This window comes from Histomonas meleagridis (genome assembly GCF_020186115.1).
Source record: "Histomonas meleagridis strain 2922-C6/04-10x chromosome Unknown contig_163, whole genome shotgun sequence".
In the NCBI taxonomy this organism is placed as follows: domain Eukaryota; phylum Parabasalia; order Tritrichomonadida; family Dientamoebidae; genus Histomonas; species Histomonas meleagridis.
In genome coordinates, this window is record NW_027150782.1 from 11,410 (window position 1) to 36,094 (window position 24,685).

Genomic DNA, 24,685 nt, shown 5'->3' on the forward strand with positions numbered 1-24,685 from the left:
TTGAATTATTGAATGCATTGAATTCCAAAGAAAAAATTAAGAAGAAGACATTGATTTCCTTTGAATCTTTATTGGGTACAATTAAATTCGACGATAATTTGCTATTGAAATTAACTAAGAGAATTTTGAATCAGGCCGAAACTGAAAAACGCTTTCAAATCGTCATTTCCTTTGTGACAAAAGTGGTTTCGGTTGTAGAGAAAATTGACAAGGAATTTGTGAGCGAAACAATCACAGTGTTCGACAAAAATTTCAATGTATTGAACGATCAAATTTCATACATTTTATTATTGTTTGCACAAAAGCTTCCATTAGAATATAGTACATTAGCATTTATAAACAAATGTTTTATATTCTGTGGGAAACGTTCACCATCATTTGGAAGACTTCATCAAATATTAATTGGTGTATCATCAAATGTTAAATATGTTGGAAGAAATTATTTCCTTGAACTTCCCGAAATCATTATACCATTTATCAAATCTAAAAAGCCATCTAAGTATTGCACAGGCTTAAGATTAGTTGAACAATCAAATTTGTCGATACCACTTGAGAAGTCAATGGCATTTTTAAAGATAGCAATTGAACGTATCACAAGTAGTTATGATGAATGTTCATATTCGCAGCCTATTTTAGAATATTCATATCGGATGATAATGTCATTATTCATAAAACCTAATTCATTACAATATCAATTATATATAATAAATAACTACTACCCGAACAAACTAATCACTGATTCAACCAAAGCAAGTTATCAATACACAATATTAATATTACCAATTTCGATGAAAATTATAAATTTGAACGATAACACCAAAAAAGTGACACTTCTTATCGAATCGTTATTTTCACAAGGTGTGTTCATACAATACGGTTTTAGAGCACTTTTACGATGGATTGAAAAAGTTAACTCGGTCGATGAAAAAGAAAACATATTAATGAATTGTTTATTGATATGGTTACGTAAAAATCATAACAATATTTCATATTGTACTATGAAAGAAACTTATGAATGGGTTTGTTTTATGGGAAATATTTTAAAGCCTCAACGAGTTATCGAAATAATTTGTTTTCAGATGCTTCGACACTTACATTTTAATATTATATTTCCGAATCTGCTTAAGTTTTATGTTAAATATAAGAATGATGATAATGTAAATGAATTTAATGAGTTAATGGATACCGCAACAGAATTAGTGAATAAAAACTATTGTAAAGAGGCACTAAAATTAATGCAAACGACAAAGAACTATAAGGAATTGATTCGATTGGCGTTGTTTGATGACGATTGTAAGGAAACAAATGAAATAATTGAAAACCTTAAAAGTTGTTGAATAAAATATATTTGAAATTTTTATGACTTTTTTGGATAAAAACATTAAAAGAGAAAGCAAACCAAAAAGTTCTGTGTCGCATTCTTAAGATTTAAATTTACATATTTATCAATTTATTATATTTCATTTAAAACAATATCCACTTAATAGTATGCCCATTATTTGATTTAATTACCGATTCAAACACAAGTATTTTTAAATATTATTGGTAATTTTAGCTAGATTAATTCCAAAGGAAATGGGGTACCCCTAACGCACAGAAAAAGTTTGATCCTTTTTGCAACAAACGGTTATAATAAAATTGATAGAGAAATAATCGTCTTGTTTAATCTGACCAACTATACTTGTCACTTTTTAATTCAATGATGGAAGCACCAATCGAACACAAACAAAAACAATGGAATCCTTATAATAATAATGGCGGTACAGCAGTTGGAATTACTGGTACTGATTTCGTTATGGTTGGAACTGATACCCGCCTTTCAGCAAACTATAATATTGATTGCCGTCATAAAAGTCGTGTTTTCCCAATGACAAAAAAGGCTATGATTGTTGCCACTGGATTTGATGCAGATATTGATGCTTTTGTTACTCGAATGAAGAACATTTTAGTTAACTATCAGCAAGAGCATTTTAAGGAATTATCCACTGAATCTCTTGCGCATTCAGTTTCTAATGTTTTATACTCTAAGCGCTTCTTCCCTTATGAAGTAAATATCTTGGTTGCAGGAATTGGTCAAAATGGCCAAGGCCTCCTCTATGGATATGATCCTATTGGATGTATCGAAAGCCTCCACTATGATACAAATGGTACAGGATCACCAATGGCCATTCCAATTCTTGATGCTGCATTTGGAACAATCCATCATAACACACAGCCATTTAACCACCCAAGTCTTGACACTGCAAGAGACCTCATCAGAGATGTCATGGCTTCCGTTGCTGAAAGAGATATATATACAGGCGATTTCCTTCAAATTGCAATAATGAAAAAGGATGATGGATTTATACTTGAAGAATACCCTCTACCAGCACATTAAATGAGATTGATTGAATTAATTTGTTTTTTATTTTGAGATTAATTAACAATTTAAATTCTCATGATTTGAAATATTTTTTGAATATAACTCAGTTGAGTCGTAAAAAATTTCTTCATAACAATAGACATTTCATATTCCATTATTTTAAAAAAAATAATCATTCTTTTAAAAGAATTCCAAGAATCTTTTATATAGAAAAACTCAGAGCTGTTAGAAGGAATGAATGTATAACATCTGAAACTAATCGTGATAAAAGTGTTGCTTTAAATATTAAAAATAATGAAAAAGAACAATTGAAATTTAAATAATACCAATATCATATGAGAAAAGTGGATTGGGAATAATGCCAATCATTGGAATTTCCATTGCTGTAGCTGTTGCTATAGTTATTATTGGAACAACTTGGCGATTTCTAAAGAATAAATAATATAAGTAAAAAATATTTGTGAATGTGTTGAGCAAAAAACATTTTGTAGTTACATTTGGATAAGTTTTCTAAAAAAAATATAAAACATATTGCATTATCCCAAATCATCACAATTGTATTTTTAAATTAGAAGAAATATTAACAGCAGGAAATTAATATTTTTTTTATGTAAATTCAATCAAAATTCTTTGTTACATATTGTTAAATTATCTATTAAGTAACAACAACTTTTAAAAGAAGAAAGACTTTCAATGAAGAAAGCATTTATTGTAAATTTTGATAGATAGAAATATAAAATATTGAATTTAATTGTTATTGCATCAGCATTAGAAGCATATGTTGATCATTTCAATTTCATTACCATAAAAAGTTTTTCAATTAGTTCTTACAGCAATCTATTTTTAAACATGAAAATAATAAAAATGGTATTTTTGTCATTATATTGGTATTTTTATTAAACATATAATTCATTTTATATAATAAGCTTCTCAGTAAATGCTGCATATATCTTTTTTAACCCCATTTTGTTTAAGAAGTAATTTAACTATTTCTGTATGACCATTTCTAGATGCTTTTATAAGTGCTGTATGAAATAATTTAAATAATTTCCAAATATTATTTTGAAATATAAAATTATTAAAATAGTTTTTAAAATAAACAAATAAACATCTCTAGCATTAATATCAATTCCTTTTTGTTCAAGAAGTAATTTAACTATTTCTATATCGTTATATTTAACTGCTAAATGAAGACATGTCCCAAATTATTATAAGAAATTTCAAGTAATAATAAGTAATTTCAAATTATTTATTGAAACTTTAAACATATAAAAAAAATTTCAAATCATATAAATAAATATAAAATTAACAAAATATATACCATATTAGTAAAATGAATACCAAATAAGCAAAATAAATACGAAATTTTATTATTGTACTCCAAATTATTAAAACAAATCATAAATTATTGAATGAAATTATAACTTATTAAAATGATCTAAAAACAACAAAATTGAAGATATTTTGCATTAACATTAATTCCTTCATGTTGTAAAAGTACTTTTATTAAATCCATATTATTGATTTTTACGATATTTTGAATTCTTCCTTGATCATAATATATTGTTTCCATGTTGTTTTTTCGGATTAATGAATGAAGTATTGTTTCAAACACTTAAAATAAACTATAAATCATTAAAAAAGATAATAAATTTTTAAAACAAATATAAAATTTTATAAATATATTGTAAAAATTTAGAAAAAATTCTAAACTATTACAACAAACATAAAATTAGTGAATAAAATTCCTAATTATAGATACAAATATAAAAACATTAAAAAAGATTTCATATTATTATAAGAAATTTCAAGTTTTTATAGTAAATGCCAAATTATAAAAAGAAACATGTGTTGCATTTATATCAATTCCTTTGTGTTTTAAAAGTAACTGAAATATTTCAATGTTTTTTTCCAGTGCCATATGAAGTAGTGTTTCATTAAATGATTTAATTAAACCATAGAAAAATAAAATAAACGCCAAATTGTCACAATAAATATAAAACAATATAATTCAATAGCAAAAAAATAAAATAAATTTCATAATAAATAAATAAATAAATATAAGGTAATCAAAATGAATTTTTTTTATATTAACATCAATATCTTCACGTTGTAAGAGCAATTTTACTATTTCTATGTTATTGTTTTGAACTGCTAAATAAAGTGGTTTATGAAATTATTAAAATAAATATAAAATCATGAAAATGAACACCTGCATTAATATTAATTCCTTCTTGTTTTAAAAGTAATTTTACTATTTCTACATTATTGTTTTGAACTGCAAAAATAAGTGGTGATTTAAATTATCAAAACAAATTTTAAATTATGAAAGTATACTCGAATTTATTAAAATATATATAAAATTATTATAATAAATACCAAATTATGAAAATATATAAGAATTTATTAGAACAAATATCAAAATTTTAAATAAAATACTTACAGCATTAATATCTATTTCTTTTAGTTTTAAAGTATATTTGACGAGTTCGACATTTTCTGATATAGAAGAATATAATAATAATTTTTTAGGAATATAATTATTTTGTACAAAGTACATAACATGATATAAGTTACCCATTTTTGCTGACTCTTTAACAATATTATCATGAATCATCATTCCTTCTTTTTCTAGAAATCTAAAAATTTCAAAATTCTGAGACAAAACACATATTCTACCTAAGTATTCATTATTATTAAAATCTTCAATTTTATTTTCATAAATATATTTAAAGATATCATTTTGATGGAATTCAATTGCTGTTATATATGCATCTTCAAATGTTGAATGATTTTGTTCGCATAAATGAATAATTTCTTCATTTCCACCTGCAACTGCATATTTACCTGTGTTTATTACATTTGCATTATTCATGAGTAAATATTTAAAACATTTAACTGATCCAAAAAATGCTGCATAATCAATTAATGAAACATTTTTTTTGTTAATAAATGAACATTTTTCATATAGTGATTTTTCAATTATTTGATCAAAATCAAAATCATTTTGTGATGATATTTCTTGAAGTTTTTCGAGATCATCATCTCGAATTATTTTTGTTATTTCATTTGGATTATGGCCTTCTTTAATTAACTTCTTATGAAGTTCCCAATCATTCTTTGATAATTCTTTATAATTCGCAATAAATGTTCTACTAAATGGATCTTTATGATAGGATGTGAACGTATTTTCTTCTTCTGTTTTATATTGTGCAAAATATTTTGATTGGATATTTTTAGTTACACTTGAATCAATTAAATTTCGTTCAATCATTTTCTCGATTATATAAAGTTTTTCTTGTGATTTTGTTTTAAGTATATTCTTAACAAAAATATTAATGATTTTTAAAATGTTTTCATTAATTTCATTTTCTTTTTCTTGAATTGACTCTAAGTAATTTAAATATATATCAAAATCTTTTCGATGAGAACAAAATGCAGCATAAGTCAAATTACTTATAAGAAAATTAAATGATTCTGGAAAATAAAGATCGAATAATTTCATTGTTTGTTTAACAGAAATGTTAAAATTTGCTTCAATAATATGAAAAATAATTTGATAAAGTTCCGAAAGTAATTCAATGTTGGTAGATTTATTTTTATCATGTTTGTGTTTTCTTTTTGAAGAACTTTCTGAGCTTTTGATATCTTCATTCATTAACTTAGGGAAATATTCTAAATGTAAAATATTGAAAACAGGACATACTGATAGGATTTTAAACGGTCAAACATCTGTACGTTAAGGGAATGATTTTTCGCTTTCAGCGCAATCCTTGATAAATAAAAACTTATCCTATTCAGCAAAGCTCCTATTTCCTCTAGTTAATCTTTCTATATCATTTGTATTTTATAATTATGCTTTGTTAACAATTTTGATTTTTTTTTTAAATTCCTCCAAAACTCATTCATAATAAAATTTTTGCTTTGTGAATGATATACTTTATACTCTTCAAATAATAATTTATTTCGATAACTATCAGAGAATATTCAAGAAATTTTAATTTTGGTTACAAAACATTATTATTTCGAAAAATAAGACCTAAAATAAAAATCTGTCTGATAAATTTCTAGATATTCAAATAAATTTTATTATTAATAAATAAGTAATAAAAAGTTATCACATCTTAACGATTTTGGAATTGTATTATTTATTAATGATGAGCATAACTGAAATACAACCCCCAATTGCTGTTACATTTTCTCATGAGAACTATCGCTAATTTAGAACATTAGAAAAATGCATTATTTTCAATCGTTTTAACTTAATCACCTATTTACATGAATTAAAAGCATTTTATGTTATTTCCTCAACACAGCCCTCAATAATATGATGTTAGGATTTTTTTTTTTAAATCCTTTCATTAGGTTCAACACATGAACATCAAAAACGATCGAATTCGATTAAATCGGCTTCAAAAAGTTATCTTAAATTCTGAGGGGCGCCCCATAAATCGGATGAAGTTCCGATCTTTTTTTCTTATGCCTTCTGTTTCAGGAAGAGCACAAAAGATTCGGGACAAACTTGCAAAGATCGATCAGAACATGACTGAGGACGAAAAGGAAACTCCCAATTCACTGATCATTGGCACTACACATGATGATGTCATTTATTGTCAGAGCAAAAACTTCTTTTTTCTCTCTGAGACAGTTATCAAAGAATTATCTGTTTCAAACCTTAAAAAGTTCCCAATAGATCAGGAAAAAAGGCAATTGGTATCAACATGTTTATCAAATCATACCATTGTTTTGGCACTTGAAAAGAAAATTTTTGACAAAACTTTCAACCAACTTATTTTGCTAGGCGCGACGATTTCGTCTGATATATCTTCGTCAGTTTCATTATTAATTACTGACAATCCTTCCAAAACTAAAGCACTGGAAGCTCTTAAATTCGGAATTCCAATTGTTACTACGCGTTGGGTTAATTATATCTATGAAGAACAAAAACTACTTCCATATTCCCCATTTCTTCTTCCTCCATTTACTTCCTGCAACGTTACGTCAACAGATCTTCCGTCTAAAGTGCGTAATGAGCTAAAGAAATTAGTCGAAGATAATGGCGGTGATTGGAGTATTGGTTTAACTGACGGTAGCACAACATATCTCATTTCTTCATCACTTGCATCCACTAGTAAAATTGCTATTGCACTTCGATCCAATATTCCTATTGTTCGTCCAGAATGGATTTATCAAATTGCCGCACATAAATCAGGACCAATCGAACCATACTTGATTAACTGGTGGGCTATGGGCAAAAACAAGTCGAACCTTTTTTCTGATTTAGTTTTTAGCATCCAATTTTCTGTTACTGATGATATAGCATTATTTGAAGAACTCATTGAAATTCACTCTGGAAAAATAGGTCAAAATCCCACGCACAAAATAGTTCCATTTTTCTTCCGGCCTGTTGAATCTGATTCCATCTATGTAACTCCAAGTTGGTTATATGCATGTGTTGAAAGCAAGAAACTTATTGACCCTGAATCATATCCTCTTTATCAACCAATGAAAAAACCAGTGTTTGAAGGTTTTACATTAAGTCTTTATCAACTTGATGATCAAACGAGAGCAAAATCAGCAGATTTAATACGCGCTCTTGGAGGCACAGTGCTGTACAAAGTTTGCAAAAATGCAAATTTTGTTGTCACATCAAAGATAACATCAAAGTTGGAGAAAAGTGTCAAGACGATACCAATTGTAAATCCGAACTTTTTGGTACAAGCAGCAAAAACAGGAGAAATCCCAGAGCCAAAGAAGTTTTCGGCATTAAATGTAAGTAAGCTATGTCAAATAATACAAAATTTCGACTCATCAAACTTAGTGGATATTGATAACAAATACTTAAGTATCGAAGACTTAGAAACTTCATCGCAGATACCAATTATTGTAAGCGGAAATGAAATGAGATCTGATGTATCTTATGATACAAACCAAAGCGTTTTATTACTGTCACAAAATCTGACAAGTGATCCATTGTTGGATTGCATACAATCATCAGCTGAATAATTGTTTTGTAATTAAAATATATTTCCTGAATGAAAAACGGAGCACGTTTTTGTGTATATAAAATCTGTTATAAATTTCATATTTTGCTTTTTAATTATTAACATTAATGATTCACTTATATTTTATAGACTGCAGTGAAAAACAAGACACCTTAATATAACTTACGCCTACACTGTAGCATTATTAACAGAGAACATATATAGGAATATATATTGATAAATTTTTTTTCGATTTAATTTTGTAATTTTCGCAATATTCCGATTTTTCACTCACTTCACTAAGGAGAACGTTAACACGAAAAAATCTTTTTTCTCGATTTTCATTACATATTTTAATTAATTTATATTTTTGGGACTGAATGTATGTTGCTAACAAACTATATAAAAATTTATGATTTATCTAAAATTTTGTTGTCGGTCTACAGGTTTTTCACCCATCTACATGTTTTCCACGGCAGCCTAATGTTGTTGTCAACAAAATAGTTTATAAATTTGTTCATTTTATTTAATACAATTTTTAAATCTTAGTAATTTTTTTTGGACAGTTTGCATCTAATAATTTTTTAAATACGTGCATTGTTTTCTAAATAGTCAATCAATTCAGAACTATATCGATTTCCGAGATTGGTTGATGAAATAAGATACTTTGAATTTTCATCAGTAACTCCATATATATACCCTGCCCTTGTTGAAACTAACCCATTAAAATGAATTGATTGAGAAATATTTGGAATCTTACAAAGTTCGAAATTTTTCATAAATCTCCAATATGTTAAAACTAACATATTTGCATGTTGGTCTTCTGTGTTGGCAGTTGCCCATTTATTCATAGAGGGATCTGGGAAGCAAAAATAATATTCAATCACGCCGTTGACATAGCGGTGATTGATTATCTTTCCTGTTTCAGGAACTGGTGAGTTTAGGTATTGATCAAAATTTTCATATGGTTTATTTTTTTTTTCTTCTTCTCCATTAAGCACCTCCATTTAATGGGTTGAGGATGAGAAGCCGTTTATTGTTTTAAAAAGTGAATTTTGTAAATCGAAAAGCTGGAAAGATGTAAAAAACAAAGTTTTTTTTGAAATGATCTTAACACCATGGATTTTAATACTAACTTTGAAAGTTTTACTTTTGTTCTTTGGGGTTTATTGGAAATGAATGATATTTTTAGCTATATTAATAATCTCTTTTCCTTTTCAATTATTCCTGCTAATTTCATTTGCAAGAATGTAAAGATTAAGTTTTCATCTCCTTTGTTTACTACTAAGATTTTAGAACCACTAAAAAATCCTTATATATCCAAATGCATTTTAATGAATATTATTCAAATCTTTACTACAGATTCATTATCAAGATTGACTCCACATTTACAGAAAGAGTATAAAAACATAAAAAATGAATTACAAACAAAGTATAGCTTATCAAATATCATTTTTTATCTACAAAATATGAAAAAATTTATTGAATACATTAATTCTATTGTCACATGGTTTGTTGAAATTGTTCTTGATTATATTAAAAATCCATTTCAAAAGGAATTCTTCATTACTTCTATAAAAAAATTTAATTCTTGTTTTAATTATTTAAAATTTTTAGATCAAGGAATCATTGTTGAACTTAAATTTGTTCCGAAAGAATTTAACATTGAATTAATACAAGAATTCGTTAATGAACTAATGCTACAAGTAAAATGTTGTGTTGAAGTTACTGAAAAAATATTGGAACAACCTAAAAATATTGAGCTACAAAAATTATTAACAAATGAACTTCAAAAGCTCTTAATGAGTCCCAAAGATTTTTCATTAATTTATACAAGATTAATGCAGAACATAAATTTAACAAACACATCAACTAATTCTCCACAAATTTTCTTCAAAAATTTCACAACTGTATCTTCAGATATATGTCTTTTAGCAATTATTTTAGCTATTTCTATACCAGAACAACTAGAAGATACAACAAATATTTTATCAAAGTTTTCATTGCATTGTTTTGAAACTTTTGCATTCCTTTCTTCTGCTCTAAATTATAAAGGAACATTTGAAGTATTAATAAATCACTCTCTTCAATCAAATAAAAAAATGAATTCAATGATTTATTCATTATTACAAAAGTTATCTGAAATTTTACCTTCTGTAGAAGGACCATTTGGAGATTATTTAAGAAAACAATTATATGAAAATTTTGAAACAATATTACAACTTCAACAACAATTTTATCAAAATCTAAATAAAACAATTGAAGATATTAAATCATGTAATGAATTTTATAAATATAATATTAATTCTATATCAATGCATGCTCGAACATTAATAAACTCTATATCGAAAACAATAGAAAATATTCAACCAGTAAAAATATTAGAAAAAAATTATTTGCAATTTTGTGAGTATTTAAAAATTTATTCGCTCAAACAAATTGATATGAAGAAACGTGTGTTTATTGTTGAAAAAGAAATTTTATTAAATAACAAAATGAAAACATTTTTTTCGGTACAATCCGAAACATTTAAAGAACAAATAATAATATATAAAATGAAAATATTTGGAATTGATATTATGAATTCATTGACTTTAGTGGAAACATATGAATACGGATTTAAAGACTTATTAAATATTAAAAGAAAACTTTCAAAATTAATTGTTCGTTTTTATCCAGACAATTTTCAAGATTTAATACAAGAAATTAAAGTAAACGAATTAAACGCAGTTATTAATATGTTATATGAATCATATGAAATTTTTTGCATTAATAACAATGATAAAGATCCAAAAGAAGTATTAATTTGTTTAAAAGAATGTATCAAATTAAATATAATAATTGAAGGAATTTCAATATTTTTAAACCAAAAAAGCGAAATGTTGAAACAATTTGTATTAATTATTAAAAAAATTACATACAATTTTAAAATATTTTTACAAAACATTCTCTATTGTATACTAAATTTATTCATTAACATGTTAGATGATTACGAAAAAGACTTCAAAAAAATTCAATTACTAAAAGAAAAATTTACTGATAATTTACCATATTATTCGCGTGAGTTTACGAATGATTTAATTAAATCATCACGTGAAATCATCGAATCATATGAAATTTTTTTCGAGTATAATAAACTGTTGTTAAAATGTATTAATATTTATAAAGAATTACAATGTTTTACTGAAGTTTTACAAGAAACAAATTTTTTTCATTTCAATTTAATAGGATATATTATAAAGGATTATGTATGTAAGATTAATGACTTCATTAATAACAATGAAATTTCATATTTCGAAAGATCACAAAGTATTTTTTTATATATAATAGAACTTAGTGATTATATTGATTATGTAAATGAACTTAAATTTCATAAACAACTCCTTTTAAATGCTATGCGAAACATTATTTTATATGAAGCAGAACATTCTTTTTATCAAGAAAACATACAATTTAGAGAAAATATCAATAAAGAAATACTGAGTATAAAAGCATTACTTCCTCACGTTGTTGTAATAGGAGATAAATATATAAAAAATATTAAAATAATTTCCGATAAGAAAACAAATATTCCAGATTTTAAATTCAAAGAATATATTAGAAAAGATGAAAATTATAAAATTTATATATTAAAAGAAGAAATTAATAAAATTTTTAATGAAGAAAATCATCAAAATTCTTCCAAATTGATAATTACAAAAACGATTCAAATCTTGAAAATTATATTCGTTTTATTATCTAAGCAACAAAATATTTTTATATTTATGAATAATATTTTATCTGAAACAAGTCTTATTCTTTCTGATCTTATCCTTTATACAAAGGTTAATACAAATGTTAAACAAAATTTTTGGACAATAATCATTTCAAAAATTGATAATATTGTTAAATTAATCGAAGAAATAACTGATCTTCAAACAGAAGAATTTTTAAATTTTTTAAATATATCATCTGAAGTTACTTTATTTGTTTTAAGCTTATTTTCATCTTTTGATAATTCAAATGGTATTACATGTAATGATTTGAAATCATTAAAAAAAATTTCAAAAATAATAATTTTGTTTATTGAAGGAAGTGAAGAAGAATTAAAATGTACAACAATTATCAATCACTTAAAGAAGATCACTCAAAATTTCATTCCAAATCTTCAAAATATTAAAATTTGTATTGATTCTATATATGAAATATTATCATTATTTGATTCATATTTATATCCAATAGTATATTTAGAACGCCAAACAAATGTTTTAATAATACCAATATCATTTGATATAAATTTAAATGAAAATTCATTTGATAATATCAAACTATTTTTAGAATCATTACTTCGTGATACACAAGAAGTGTTTAAAATGTTCAAAAATAAAATCAACAACAAACAAACAAATTCCAAAATTATTATTAAACTTTTGAATAATTTTCATGCAAAAATAAGCTTAATTTCAAGTGTTCTAAATTTTTTGATGCAATTATCAACAAATAATAAAAAAGAAACAAAAATTAAATGTTTCAATAATTCACTTCAATATATTGGGAATTTGATGATTCAAGTCGTACAAGAAAGAAAAACAGGAAGAATAACATGGAGATATTCATTAGTTTGTTTTATATGTTCATTTAAAGTATTTTTACATCAAATAAAAGAGATAATTCCCTTTGCTTTAGAAGTAAATATTACAGATTTATATTTAAAACAATTATATTTAATAATTTTTCGTTTAAAAAAATGTAAATTTAATGATTACTTAATGATAAAACTTCATAAAAAATTAAAAGTTTTGTTTAAATCCATTTTACAAACTTTTGCTGATATTTCTGAAAGTAAAAAAGAGAAAATAATAAAAACACTTGAAACAATTGTTAAATGTTTAGAATTAGAACAATCAAATTCATTTCAGAATATGGTCCAATTTGTTATATATGTCACGCAAATAAGAAAAGATTTTGATGAGTTTGAGACAATTTATAATTCATCTGATAAATTTATAAAAACATTTCAAATATTTCAATCACTCAAAGACAGTTTTGAAGAAGATATTATCACAAAACTAAATTCACTTTTGGTTCCTTTATCAAATTAATTTTGACTTCAAGAGACAAAAAAACTATAGAATAAAAAAAATATGTAAAAAAAAAACTTTTTTTATAATAAAATAGAAAGTGAGTTTGATGAAAAAAGAATCAATAAGATATATATATACATATTCATTAAACACATATGAATTTATAATTGTAATGTGAATTGCTTCAAATTTCAACTTAAGGCAACTGTTTTTACTGACGCAAACGCAATTGATCGATCAATTTGACAAATTGAATTTTTGGTTTAAAAAGTTCGACAACTCAACTTTTGATATAAAATTGTTTTATTGGCTTCTCAAAAAGTAAAACAAAAATCCGAACAATTTTTTCTCAATTACAATATAACTATAATAATAATACACGAATATTCCAATTTTCATTTTTGAGTTAATTTTTATATTAAACATAAACATAAAAATAATAATCATCTCCTTCAAAATTTAAGTTTTGATTTAAGCGACCGAACAACAATGAAAAAATTTGAATGATTTATTGGAGGTTAATTCTATTTACTTCACATTGTTTCATGAAGAAATTCCTGAACAAGACCAAGAAGTCAATCACAGTCGGAATTGGAAAAATAGATGAAAAAGTAGGCAGCGACAAGAAACGTGAGGAATCACCTGAGTTTACTCAAGCAATTGCAAACCTTAACGAATTTGAAGAAGCAATTAAAGGATTCAAAAAGTCCATTAATTCCCTTCGTGATGCTGCTCTTGCTTTCGGTGAAGTAATCATCAATGCTGGTAATTCCTTTAACAATGCTCTCAAGGATGGAGACGAAGGTAAACAAGTTGCCCAAAATGCTAAAAACCTTAGTGAGCAACTCAAAGTTTATTACAACAACGCTCATAATTACTTCATTCCAACCTTTGTTACATCTAAACTCAATGATATCAACAATCAAATCAAGCAAATCAAGCTTCTTATTGATAAGAGAAAGAAGAACCAGATCCTCTTGAAGCAAGAAGAATCCAACCTTAAATCTGCTCGTGAAAAGAACCAAAATGTTGAAAAGCATGAAGAATCAACAAAGGCTCGTAAGAAGAAGTTTAAGAAGTACAACAAGCTTGTCCTCGAAGAAGTTGAAAAGGTTTACTCTTCAAGGTTTAGCACATATCAAGAATTGTATTCATCAATCATTTTCTACCAATCAGAATTGATGAACCTCACATTACAAGGAATCAACTCAAATGTACCACAACTTTCATTTGAATCCAATAGGGATAAGTATCAATCTGTCACATCTGCAGTACCAGAAACCTCAGAAACAAAGTAAAAGTCACCATTTTTTATTCTTCTTTTTTGTAGTTAACAAACAAATTACTTCTTGAACAAGAAGGAATTGATATTAATGCTAAAGATATTTATTTGGTTAATTTAATATTTATTTTATTAATTTGAATTTTCAAAATAATATAAATTATTTGATACAACAAGAAGGGAATAAGGCGTTTTGAAACCCCACTCATCGATGAAGAGCTTTAATGCATGTTGATTATTAACCCATTTTCATCATATTGTTTTCTGAAATATTTAAGAATTTTTGAAAATATTGTAAAACAATTAATTCTATCATTGAATAAGAAAATTCATTAATAAATTATATTTGTTATCAAAAATCATCACTAACAAAAGAATCTTGATACTATTTTTTGATTATTTGATATTTTTCGCTTTAAAACAAGTTTGAATTCAAACATAAGTAAGGAAAAAAAAAGTTAAATAACATAAATTTTGTAAATTTTTACTTCTTATTGTTCAAAATGAGATGGAAAATTAATCTATTGTGATATGTGCTTGAAGCAATTTCCAATAACTATTGTTATCATGGATAATAATCCATCATCCATAAAATAATGACTATAATGTAAATTGTGATTCGAGCATTGCCATGAATTTAAATCCTTTAAAACAAATCATTGATAAAATAATTTTATTGGTAACATTAGAGTAATGACCAATACGATAAATAACAACGTATAATGTATAAATTGATTTTAACATAGCATATTCATTCCACAGATCACAACAAAGAATGCGGTTCTTCGATCTGACTCGAAGTATTTTCACAGTATCAGCAATATATATCTTCCAATCAGATCCAAATCTATGATAATGTGCAAAATATCATGGGTGACACTTGGATATAATTGAAGAATCAACTAAATTTCGTTCAGACAGTTTCCAAATTAGATAATGTGATTCTTCATAATTAGTTTTAAGCATGATATTAACAAAAACATCAATGACATTGGGAATACTTTTGTCCATCTCAGTTTCCTTTGCTTGAATTGTTTCCAAATATTTTAGATAAAGATCGCCAGCGATCGAATTTGAGAGATATGCATCATAAGTTAAATGACAAATCACTGAAATAAATGTGCTCGGAAAGATTGGGTCAAATAATTCTAATGTTTCTTGAATTGATGAAACAAGGTTATCTTCATTCATGTTTAAAATGATTGTTTCGAGTGATTTAAGTAATTCCATTGGATCACGTGTATTTGAGCCATTGCTTCATCAAATTTTGCAAAGTTCTAAATTTGCCAAAATATTTAAAAAGTTCATTGAATACAAAAGCCTTTAACGGCTTAAACTTTTTGATATATTCTGTCAAAATATACAAAGAAAATCAATAACTGTTAAAATTTAACAGACATGTGAATTTGAATGGCCATGGATAAATTAGTGAAATTAATTTTAAGGCTTATTAAAATGTGACATTAAACTATTTTAATCTGTTTTTATATTTTTACTTTTTATAGGAATAATATTTTATAAGGCATTAATACTCAAACATCAAGATACCGAAAGTTTTATCATTAACATCAATAATTTTCAGTGTTTTTTTTTTCTTTTTCGTTACGAAGTATCATAAAAAAATCTTATAAAAAACATATAAACAATATTTACACATGTACAAAAAGCGGCACTTGGCGTATCTTTGATTTATTTGTCAAACAGTACATCCAATGCCTTATTATTGGTTCATCCTCATTCGAAAATCCAATAGTTTGAAGTGAGTTTAACATTCTTTCTCTTGTTTGCAGTGTTCTCGTAGTCAATTCTGCTATTTTTATTTTAAATTTCCCGAATATATGTTTAATATCATTAAAAGAGTTTAAAATTAAAATATTTTCCGATATATTATTTAAATTACAATTATGTGAAATATGTCTAATTATCGAATTCTCAGAACATTTTGTTCCATGGAAGGAACAGCTTTGCAACTCAAAAACATTTACCATTTCATTTGGTTTCATACGTTTTGCAATGATTATATTATAAGGGATACATTCGATAGTTTTAGGTGAATTTCCCCGCGAAATGTGATATGAAAAAGATTCTTTAAACGGTGAAAAAATTGACAGTTTTTTTGCGAGAGTTTCGCCAACGGTTAAATTATCTGTGATGAGCGCAAGCGTCTTGCCACTAAAAATTGTGAAAAGACAATCGAAAATAGTTTTGTTTTGAAACATTGTTGTGATTGATATTGATTCAGAATCATTTTGTTGAAGAAGAGTTTGAATAATTTGTGATGGATTATTTCCAATTGCAATATCAAAACCATCTAACTTTGTTAAGGAACTCATGCTAAATGTGGTTGATGGAAGAGTTTTGATAAAATTGAGAATTTTGGGTATTTGGGATTTCAAATCAATTAGACCAGAAATGTCTCTAAGGTTGTTATTAATATAAGTAAAATCTTCTACAGTTTTTGTGCAATTTTCTATTGGTTGAATTTCCTGGATATCATAATATTGAAGAATTGATTTTAATTCATCAATTTTTGATTGAAGACCATGATTCTCAGAACCAAACTTGGAAACTGCAAATTGAAGTTCAGCAGCATATTTCTGAATTTCAATTGGAAATACATCATTGGAATATTTTTGGAATTCTTTTGTGAGCTTCAGAAGAGATTCGCGATAAAGACATAGTGTTTCATCAATAAGTGTTGAACTTTGATTTGCTAAAACAAAAACAATTGGACGTGAAAATCCTCGAGCTTCAGTGTCGAGTATTTGAATATGAATTGATATATAATGAAGAGAACAAAAAAACGACCTTATAATTGTTGGTTCGGGGTTTATTGAAGGTTCTAAATTTGTTGGAGTATTTACGACTAATAAGCGAAAACCATCAGAATCAGGAATAAGTGTTGAATCATTTTCCCACTCTGTTCTAGGGTAAGAACCTTGAGCGAATTCAAATATTGCACAATAATATTTTGTTGAAGAAACCGGATTTAATAAGGAATTATTGTTATTTAACATGTTGACACTTTTCGGATAATATTAAAACTTAAAAATAGAAATTTAAAACAGAACTTCTGCACCAAATTCCAAAAATATGTAAAGCCTACTTTCTATGAATTTTTATTTAAAGATGAGAAATTTTACAATAAACTTTATTAATTATACATTTACTAAAAATTCAATTATATAAATTTTACCATAATTTAATTTTTCATTAAATTTTACTCATATTTTCAATCTTTCTTATTTTATTAATAATTAGGTCAGTGATACGATTAAAACACATGTCTCTGGGTGTTTTTATATTTATAATGAAATATAATATCTTCGAGGAAAATATATTATATATGAAATATTTCTATACCAATTCTTAAAAAAAAACTTTTATTGATGAACATATTATTTAATCTAAAGCTCTATCCATGAATTTGGTTCAACTTCAACATCAATATCATATTCAGGATTTGGTTGTATTGGATCATATTCATCCGTTTCTTCGACGTACTGAAGGCATTTAATGCACTTCGACGAGAATTTATTTAAAGTTTTATTTATATGAGATCGAAATTCGAAAATGGAAAAGTTCGTTTCCGAAAAACAACTTTCTCTAATGTCTAAGCTAGACCAATATGAGTAAAACGAGCTGCCATTAACACCAGAAGTGTTATTTATGAAGCATGAATGTCGAATTTCTGATTCGAAATCTGGAGATATATCTCGAACGTATATTGCTCCACCATGCGTTTTGGCTCTATTTCTAATGAACTTAGATCCAATAATGCTTAGAGTGGCTTTGGAAGCATAAATAGCTCCACCACGATTTCCGAAATTATTTGTGAATACGCAATTCTTGAAAATGGCATCGCAATCAGAGAAAAATGAGGACTCTGAATTCTCAAAAGAAGTATCAGAAACATCTATGATAGCTTCAGTTATTGCTTTAATTGGTCGATGTAAATTATTACGAAATATACAATTGTCAATTTGGAAAGTTCCTCCTTTAACATCGAAAATATCGCCTTTATTGTTTTCAAAAACGCAATCTTTGAATATGATAAGAGGCCATGGAGTTTCTGATATGATACGAATTAAAATAGGTTTAGCAAAATTGGTGAATGTAAAGCCGACTATCTTTGCCCAACAGAACCTTGATGCAGAATGAATATTGAAGAGAGACTCCCCTGCAATAAAACTCCCATCAATAATTGTTTTATCTGTTGTAATAAAAGTTACATTCATAAACATAGAAATATGAAGAAGATCCGAAAGAGGCGAGGGGTAACTTGTAATAGATATTTTTGAATCATGAAAAAGTAGAGTATCACCATTTCTTATAATGCGTGAAGCAACATCAAAGCTACATGAAGAAGTAAAACAATCACCATCACTACGATCAGATACATGTAATGTTCTTAAGTCTCGTGAATAAGCAAATAAAAAAAGAAGAGAGAACATTTTATCTGGGGAGTACCATTATAAAATTTCTTGTTTAACGTCTTCTTTTCTTTTTTCATAAACTGTATAAAATTATGATTTTTTTGCTTAACAATACAAAGCATAACAACTACGCCCAACAAGCTTAAATGGATATAGAAATATTTCATCAAAAAAAATGAAATTATTATTTTGCAGATGCATTAACACATCTTTTAGTCAGATAAAAAATAGTTTTTCTATGCTTCGCACATATTTATATGGTTGTTTTTTAGTTGTTGCGCTCATTTTCGTTTTGCAAAACATTTATTCTCAATAATGAACGATTATTTTACACACAAAAAATTGGTAGATCCCTACTTTTTATGAGGACTTCGTTAAAACTTTTTCAATATATATCGAACGTTTATATACCTTTATCTGACCGGCCAAATATAATTGACAGATACAGTTAAAAAATTCATTCAAGAAAAATGGAAAACCTCGCAAACATCCCAATATTTACAAAAATATATGGCATCGTCGTTCTATCATTCGGACTCCTCGTCTCACTGAAAGTTGTCAATCCGCTTTATTTAATTTTTCTACCGCAAGCAATATTTCAAGGACAAATATGGAGAATTTTCACAGCACCATTTTTCCTTGGAAAACTCGATATGAACCTTATAATGCGTATTTTGTCCTCATTTATGATGGTCAAAAAACTTGAAGAACAACATTTTTCACATAGATTATCAAATCTCATTTTTATTTTTATTTTACTTTGTATCCTTACAATGTCATTATCAGCTATCTTTGGTTCTTTCTTTGTTGGTTCTTCCGTCCTTTCAGGTCTTATCTATATATACTCAAAATTGTATTCAAATACAATGGTTAATCTTATGATGGTCATACCAATAAATGTCCAATGGCTTCCATTCACTTCTCTCCTTATTGATTTACTTAATAATATGTCAATGCTTCCAGATCTTATTGGTCTTGCATCAGGTCATATCATATTTTATTTACTTTTTGTTCTCCCTGTTTTGATAAAGCGCCCATTACTCAAAACTCCCACGTTTTTATCACGACTTTTGGATGATACAAACTTTATTCCAGAAGGAGAGCAACGTAATAATGCATTTGGAGGACGTGCTCACAGAGTTAATGAGTGATAAACTCAAAATATCCTTTGTGTGGAAATAAACATTATTTGAATTTTTTACTTTTTAGGAAAAATAAATTCAATACTTTAAGTATCGTTTTTATCTGAAAAAATGGTATCGTTCTATTGAAAATCGCATCATTTATTTCTGGTGCAAAGTTTGAATTTAGCCACTTGTGGCAGCAATTGTTTTGATGTATTGCGGAACTTTAACAGAACGTAGCACTTTAAATCAAATAGGCGAAGATAACAATTCATCAACTTATCAAAAAATTTATCTGATCGAACTTAAAGTTGGTATAACACCAATTTCTTGGAAGCACTTGGAAAATAGCAGTGAAGACACTGAATGCATATTATATACGTAATAGATGTATTTTTTTTCGCTAATTTAATTCATTACGACTGATTTAAAACCTGTTCAATTTTTGAGTAAACTATTTAAAAAACCGAAAACCTGTAACAGAAAATTAAATGATCATTCAATATATTGAAGGTTATTTTTACGACATTAAAAATATAACCGTAATTATCTGCTGGAAAAGTTGTTGAAAGTGATATGATTCATAATGAAGTGTTTTAGAGTCCAATTATCATTTTCAGCTTCAAAAGGCTGAGGTAAATTCACCCTTTCAAAATGTAAAATCTAATGTTATGATATCACAAAGATCATACATGAAATTGCCAACAAATTTACTGGAAAATGTGATGAAAATCGATCTAATAATCAAATGCTGAGTACAATAGCAACTACAGAACAAAATTGCAAATAAAAATAAGTATGAGCTAATAAACTATTAGTTATCTTCGTTAAATGACAATACGCTTAAAACGTTACGAACTGTTCAAAAAGTTGAAATGACTTCACTTATCCGATATAGTAAAATTTTATTTGAGATCATTACGATCGTTTTATATTGAAATTAAATGTATAAATGACACTTTTCATATAATGGCAGAAGGATTTGATTATCACCTAAGTCCAAAAGAACAAGAAAAAGTTGAAAGAATCGTACCAGTCAATCAATCAAAGATATTTTTAGCATTTCATGCAGATATTATATTAAATGAAAAAAAATTCAAAGAGGGTACATGTGTTCTTACAACACATCTAATTATTTTATGCAAGCGTACCTTTATTGGGAATGGCCTCTCTGAAATTAAGACATTTCATATTTTAAGACTAGAGAAATTTGCTATGATTAAAGAAAACATATGCAAATTTATTATTAATAATGCTAAAGTGACCATAATTTCACAGGCGGCTTTACGTTTTGCTAGAGTTTTAAACAGGAATTACTATGTAATAACAACACTTTTTCCTCCAAATAAAAAGGTAAAATTCAAAACAAAGAACAAATCAGATTTTCCTCCATTTGACCCGCACATGTCACCATCACAAAAGTTACAGTTTTGCTATAATGCTTATTGTTCATTTTACAAATGTTTATATATTCATGATATTCCACGTTTTTTCCATTCTTTAATTTTCAGCGGCAATGGAATAGCAAACTTAGACCAGCTTCCTACCTATCTTATTGATCTTAAATTCAGTTCAAATCTTGATCTAAGACCAGTTTTTAATTCATTAATTTTTTATCCATTGATTTATGGCATTTGCTGTTATGACGTAGATAGGTACGACATCGTGAAGTCAATGTCTCCATTGATTACATATACCAAATATCTTCAACTTATTGATATTCATAATTGCCAAGTTGAAGTTGGAATAAACGAACTAGCAGAAGCTCTGACCAAAAACCCTGAAAACAAAATTGTTTATTGGGATCTAAGTAACAATCCATTCAAAAACATCACTCCATTTTGCAAAGCATTATCTTTAGCAACAGCACCAATTTTTTACCTAAACTTGTCAACAACACAGCTCACAACAGAGTCAACCATTGAGTTATTTAACTCGATTTTGAATAATAAGAATTTATGGGGAATCAAATATCTATTTATTGATGGTGCTATCTTTTCAGAAGAAAGCTTACTAGCGTTATCAAAACTAATAAGCACATTCGCTCAAGAAAAAATTCGTTCATTACACACTTTGAGCATTGCAAATATCAAAGGTCAAATCGAAACGGTTATAAACGTATTTAACCGTTGGCCTCAGCCGATTTCATCGTTCAATGTATCCAACAACGAACTTAACCAAAAGGCAATTTCAGAGCTTAATAAGTTCGTGAAAGGATCTGAATCATTAAAGGATCTGGATATAAGTTCTACAAATCTTAGCTCAGATGATATTACTGATATAATCAATGGAATTTCAGAAAATCAAAAAATAACTGAAATGAAATTGAATTTAGCAAAACTTGAATTAACTGGGAAGAAAATAAGAGATGTTATGAATGCATTTGAAAATTCAACATTAACAAAATGGACAGGAATTTCAATTGAATCTAATGATGTACAAATGGAAGAGCTTGGAAAGTTCATTAGTGTTGCAAGGAGAATGACAAACTTGAGAAGTCTCTCACTTGGTGATAATTTCACATATAAAACCAAAGGAATTGAAGAAGCTCTTTTACAAATCCTTTCACTTAATTCGCTTAGGTTATTAAGCATTAGGGGAACAGAAAAAAGATTTCTTGGAGATAAATTATACAGGTTTTTGAAAGCAATGAAAATAAATACAACACTTCTAAAGCTCGATATTTCAGGGAACAAGATCAAAGACACAGGCATGGATCTAGTTTGCGATGTTTTACGTTCGAACAAAATGCTTACAGAGCTTAATATTGATGGATCATGTCCAAAGAATCAAAAAACCCTTCTTAAATTCTTTGAAACTCTTTCCTCAAATACATACATTGTTGAGTGTGCATTTCCATATGAAGATTTTTCGACACTTCTTAGTTCAATTTCGTCAAATTCCCAAATGCAGTCTTTCTTTGACCAATTTTCTAAAATCCAAAAGTCATCCCAAGAAGCCATTCAAAAGAATCAAATGGAAGTTGGCGCACATTCATATCTCTCCGAGAAGAAGCTCCCAGAGTTGGACGAACTGATTGACAACATCACGATAAACGTTCACCAAAAACTTGAGAACACAAAATTCAATCAACACGCGGCTATTTCATCGGTTTTTGGGCTGCCCCTACCGCATTTAGATCCCTCTGATGACCAGACCAAAGGTGCCATAATTGACCTGAAGCAACCACAATCTATTGATGAATATGAATTGAAGAACACAAACGTTATGGTAGTTGAGGATATTAGTATGTTAGAAACGCCATTAGGATTAAAGACACTTCAATATAACTCATTATGTATTCGAAGGTCAATTCATGTCGAGCCAAAGATTGACGTGAACAAACTCGACCCAACAGAAGAAGAAATTTATCGAAACGCGCGAAAACTTGGAATACCACCAATTTTATTACAAGGAAATATGAATATGTCTTCGTTAGGAATACAGTCATTGGCGAAGAGCAACGACGTTGAAAAGAACCCAAAAAGAAAGAAAAGAATTACAAAGAAAGTTGTATCGAAAAAGAAGAAAGTTGTTACAAGGAAGAAAATAAGAAGGAAAAACAATGAAACAAATAACGTAGAACAATGCGAAGACAGCTTGGCTATGAGCGAATCAGATGAAGAAGAAAGTGAGGAAGAGAGCGAAGAAGAAACAAGCCAAAATGAAAGCAATAGCTTAAAGGTGGAGGAAACAAGCGAAAAAGAAAAGAGCAATAGCTTAGAGGTAGAAGAAACGAGCAAAGAAGAAAAGAGCAATAGCTTAGAGGTAGAAGAAAGGAGCAATAGCTTAGAGGTTGAAGAGACGAGCGAAGAAGAAAGGAGCAATAGCTTAGAGGTTGAAGAGACGAGTAAAGAAGAAAGGAGCAATAGCTTAGAGGTGGAGGAAACAAGTGAAACAACAAAGGAGTCGAGGAAAAGTGACAGCGAAACGAACACAACAAAAAGTGACGACAAAACAGATAAAAGTGACGCTCAGAGTTCAACCAGGAAAAGTGACAGTGGAACGGATAAAAGTGACAATGAAAGCAAAACGTACAAAAGTGACACACAAAGCTCAACTGAAGATAGTGAAAATGAAAGCAGTTCCACAAAAAGTGATAGCGAAAGCAAAACAGAAAGAACCGAAAGTTATTCAAGAAGTGATACATCAAGCAAAAGCGAAGATGAGACAAGTGATAATAGTGCAAGTGATAGCGAACAATCGAATGAAGAAGAAACCAGCAGCAGTCGAAGTCGTGAATATTACACAAATAGCGACAGCACATAGAGATATCGATTTTCTTTTGTGTTTTTGTCCATCTCCAACTCTAATAAACTACAGATTGTTACTGATTCTTTATGCTGTCTTCCAATTGATTGCAATCATTTGAAGAATGTGACGAATTGGAATGAAAAATGTTATCGAGAAATTATTTAAGGAAAACTTCCATTT

General features: G+C 27.4%; 5 protein-coding genes across 5 annotated transcripts; all 5 read left to right on the plus strand.

Annotated features, from left to right (window-relative positions):
* Positions 1-1,699: 1,699 nt before the first annotated feature.
* On the plus strand, positions 1,700-2,377 carry GO595_002285 (proteasome subunit beta type-1-like; the record flags this gene model as incomplete). Its single annotated transcript, XM_067915177.1, has 1 exon — positions 1,700-2,377. The coding sequence occupies one exon, from the start codon at positions 1,700-1,702 to the stop codon at positions 2,375-2,377; it is 678 nt and encodes a 225-aa protein (XP_067777523.1).
* Positions 2,378-6,817: 4,440 nt separating this feature from the next.
* Positions 6,818-8,368, plus strand: GO595_002286 (DNA topoisomerase 2-binding protein 1-A; the record flags this gene model as incomplete). The annotated part of the gene is made up of 1 exon (XM_067915178.1): positions 6,818-8,368. The coding sequence occupies one exon, from the start codon at positions 6,818-6,820 to the stop codon at positions 8,366-8,368; it is 1,551 nt and encodes a 516-aa protein (XP_067777524.1).
* Positions 8,369-13,954: 5,586 nt separating this feature from the next.
* GO595_002287 (uncharacterized protein) lies at positions 13,955-14,707 on the plus strand (the record flags this gene model as incomplete). The annotated part of the gene is made up of 1 exon (XM_067915180.1): positions 13,955-14,707. The coding sequence occupies one exon, from the start codon at positions 13,955-13,957 to the stop codon at positions 14,705-14,707; it is 753 nt and encodes a 250-aa protein (XP_067777525.1).
* A 4,890-nt stretch (positions 14,708-19,597) lies between these two features.
* GO595_002288 (Derlin-1) lies at positions 19,598-20,278 on the plus strand (the record flags this gene model as incomplete). Its single annotated transcript, XM_067915181.1, has 1 exon — positions 19,598-20,278. One exon carries the CDS (start codon positions 19,598-19,600, stop codon positions 20,276-20,278), a length of 681 nt encoding a protein of 226 aa, XP_067777526.1.
* Positions 20,279-21,925: 1,647 nt separating this feature from the next.
* GO595_002289 (Leucine Rich Repeat family protein) lies at positions 21,926-24,520 on the plus strand (the record flags this gene model as incomplete). Its single annotated transcript, XM_067915182.1, has 1 exon — positions 21,926-24,520. One exon carries the CDS (start codon positions 21,926-21,928, stop codon positions 24,518-24,520), a length of 2,595 nt encoding a protein of 864 aa, XP_067777527.1.
* Positions 24,521-24,685: the final 165 nt, after the last annotated feature.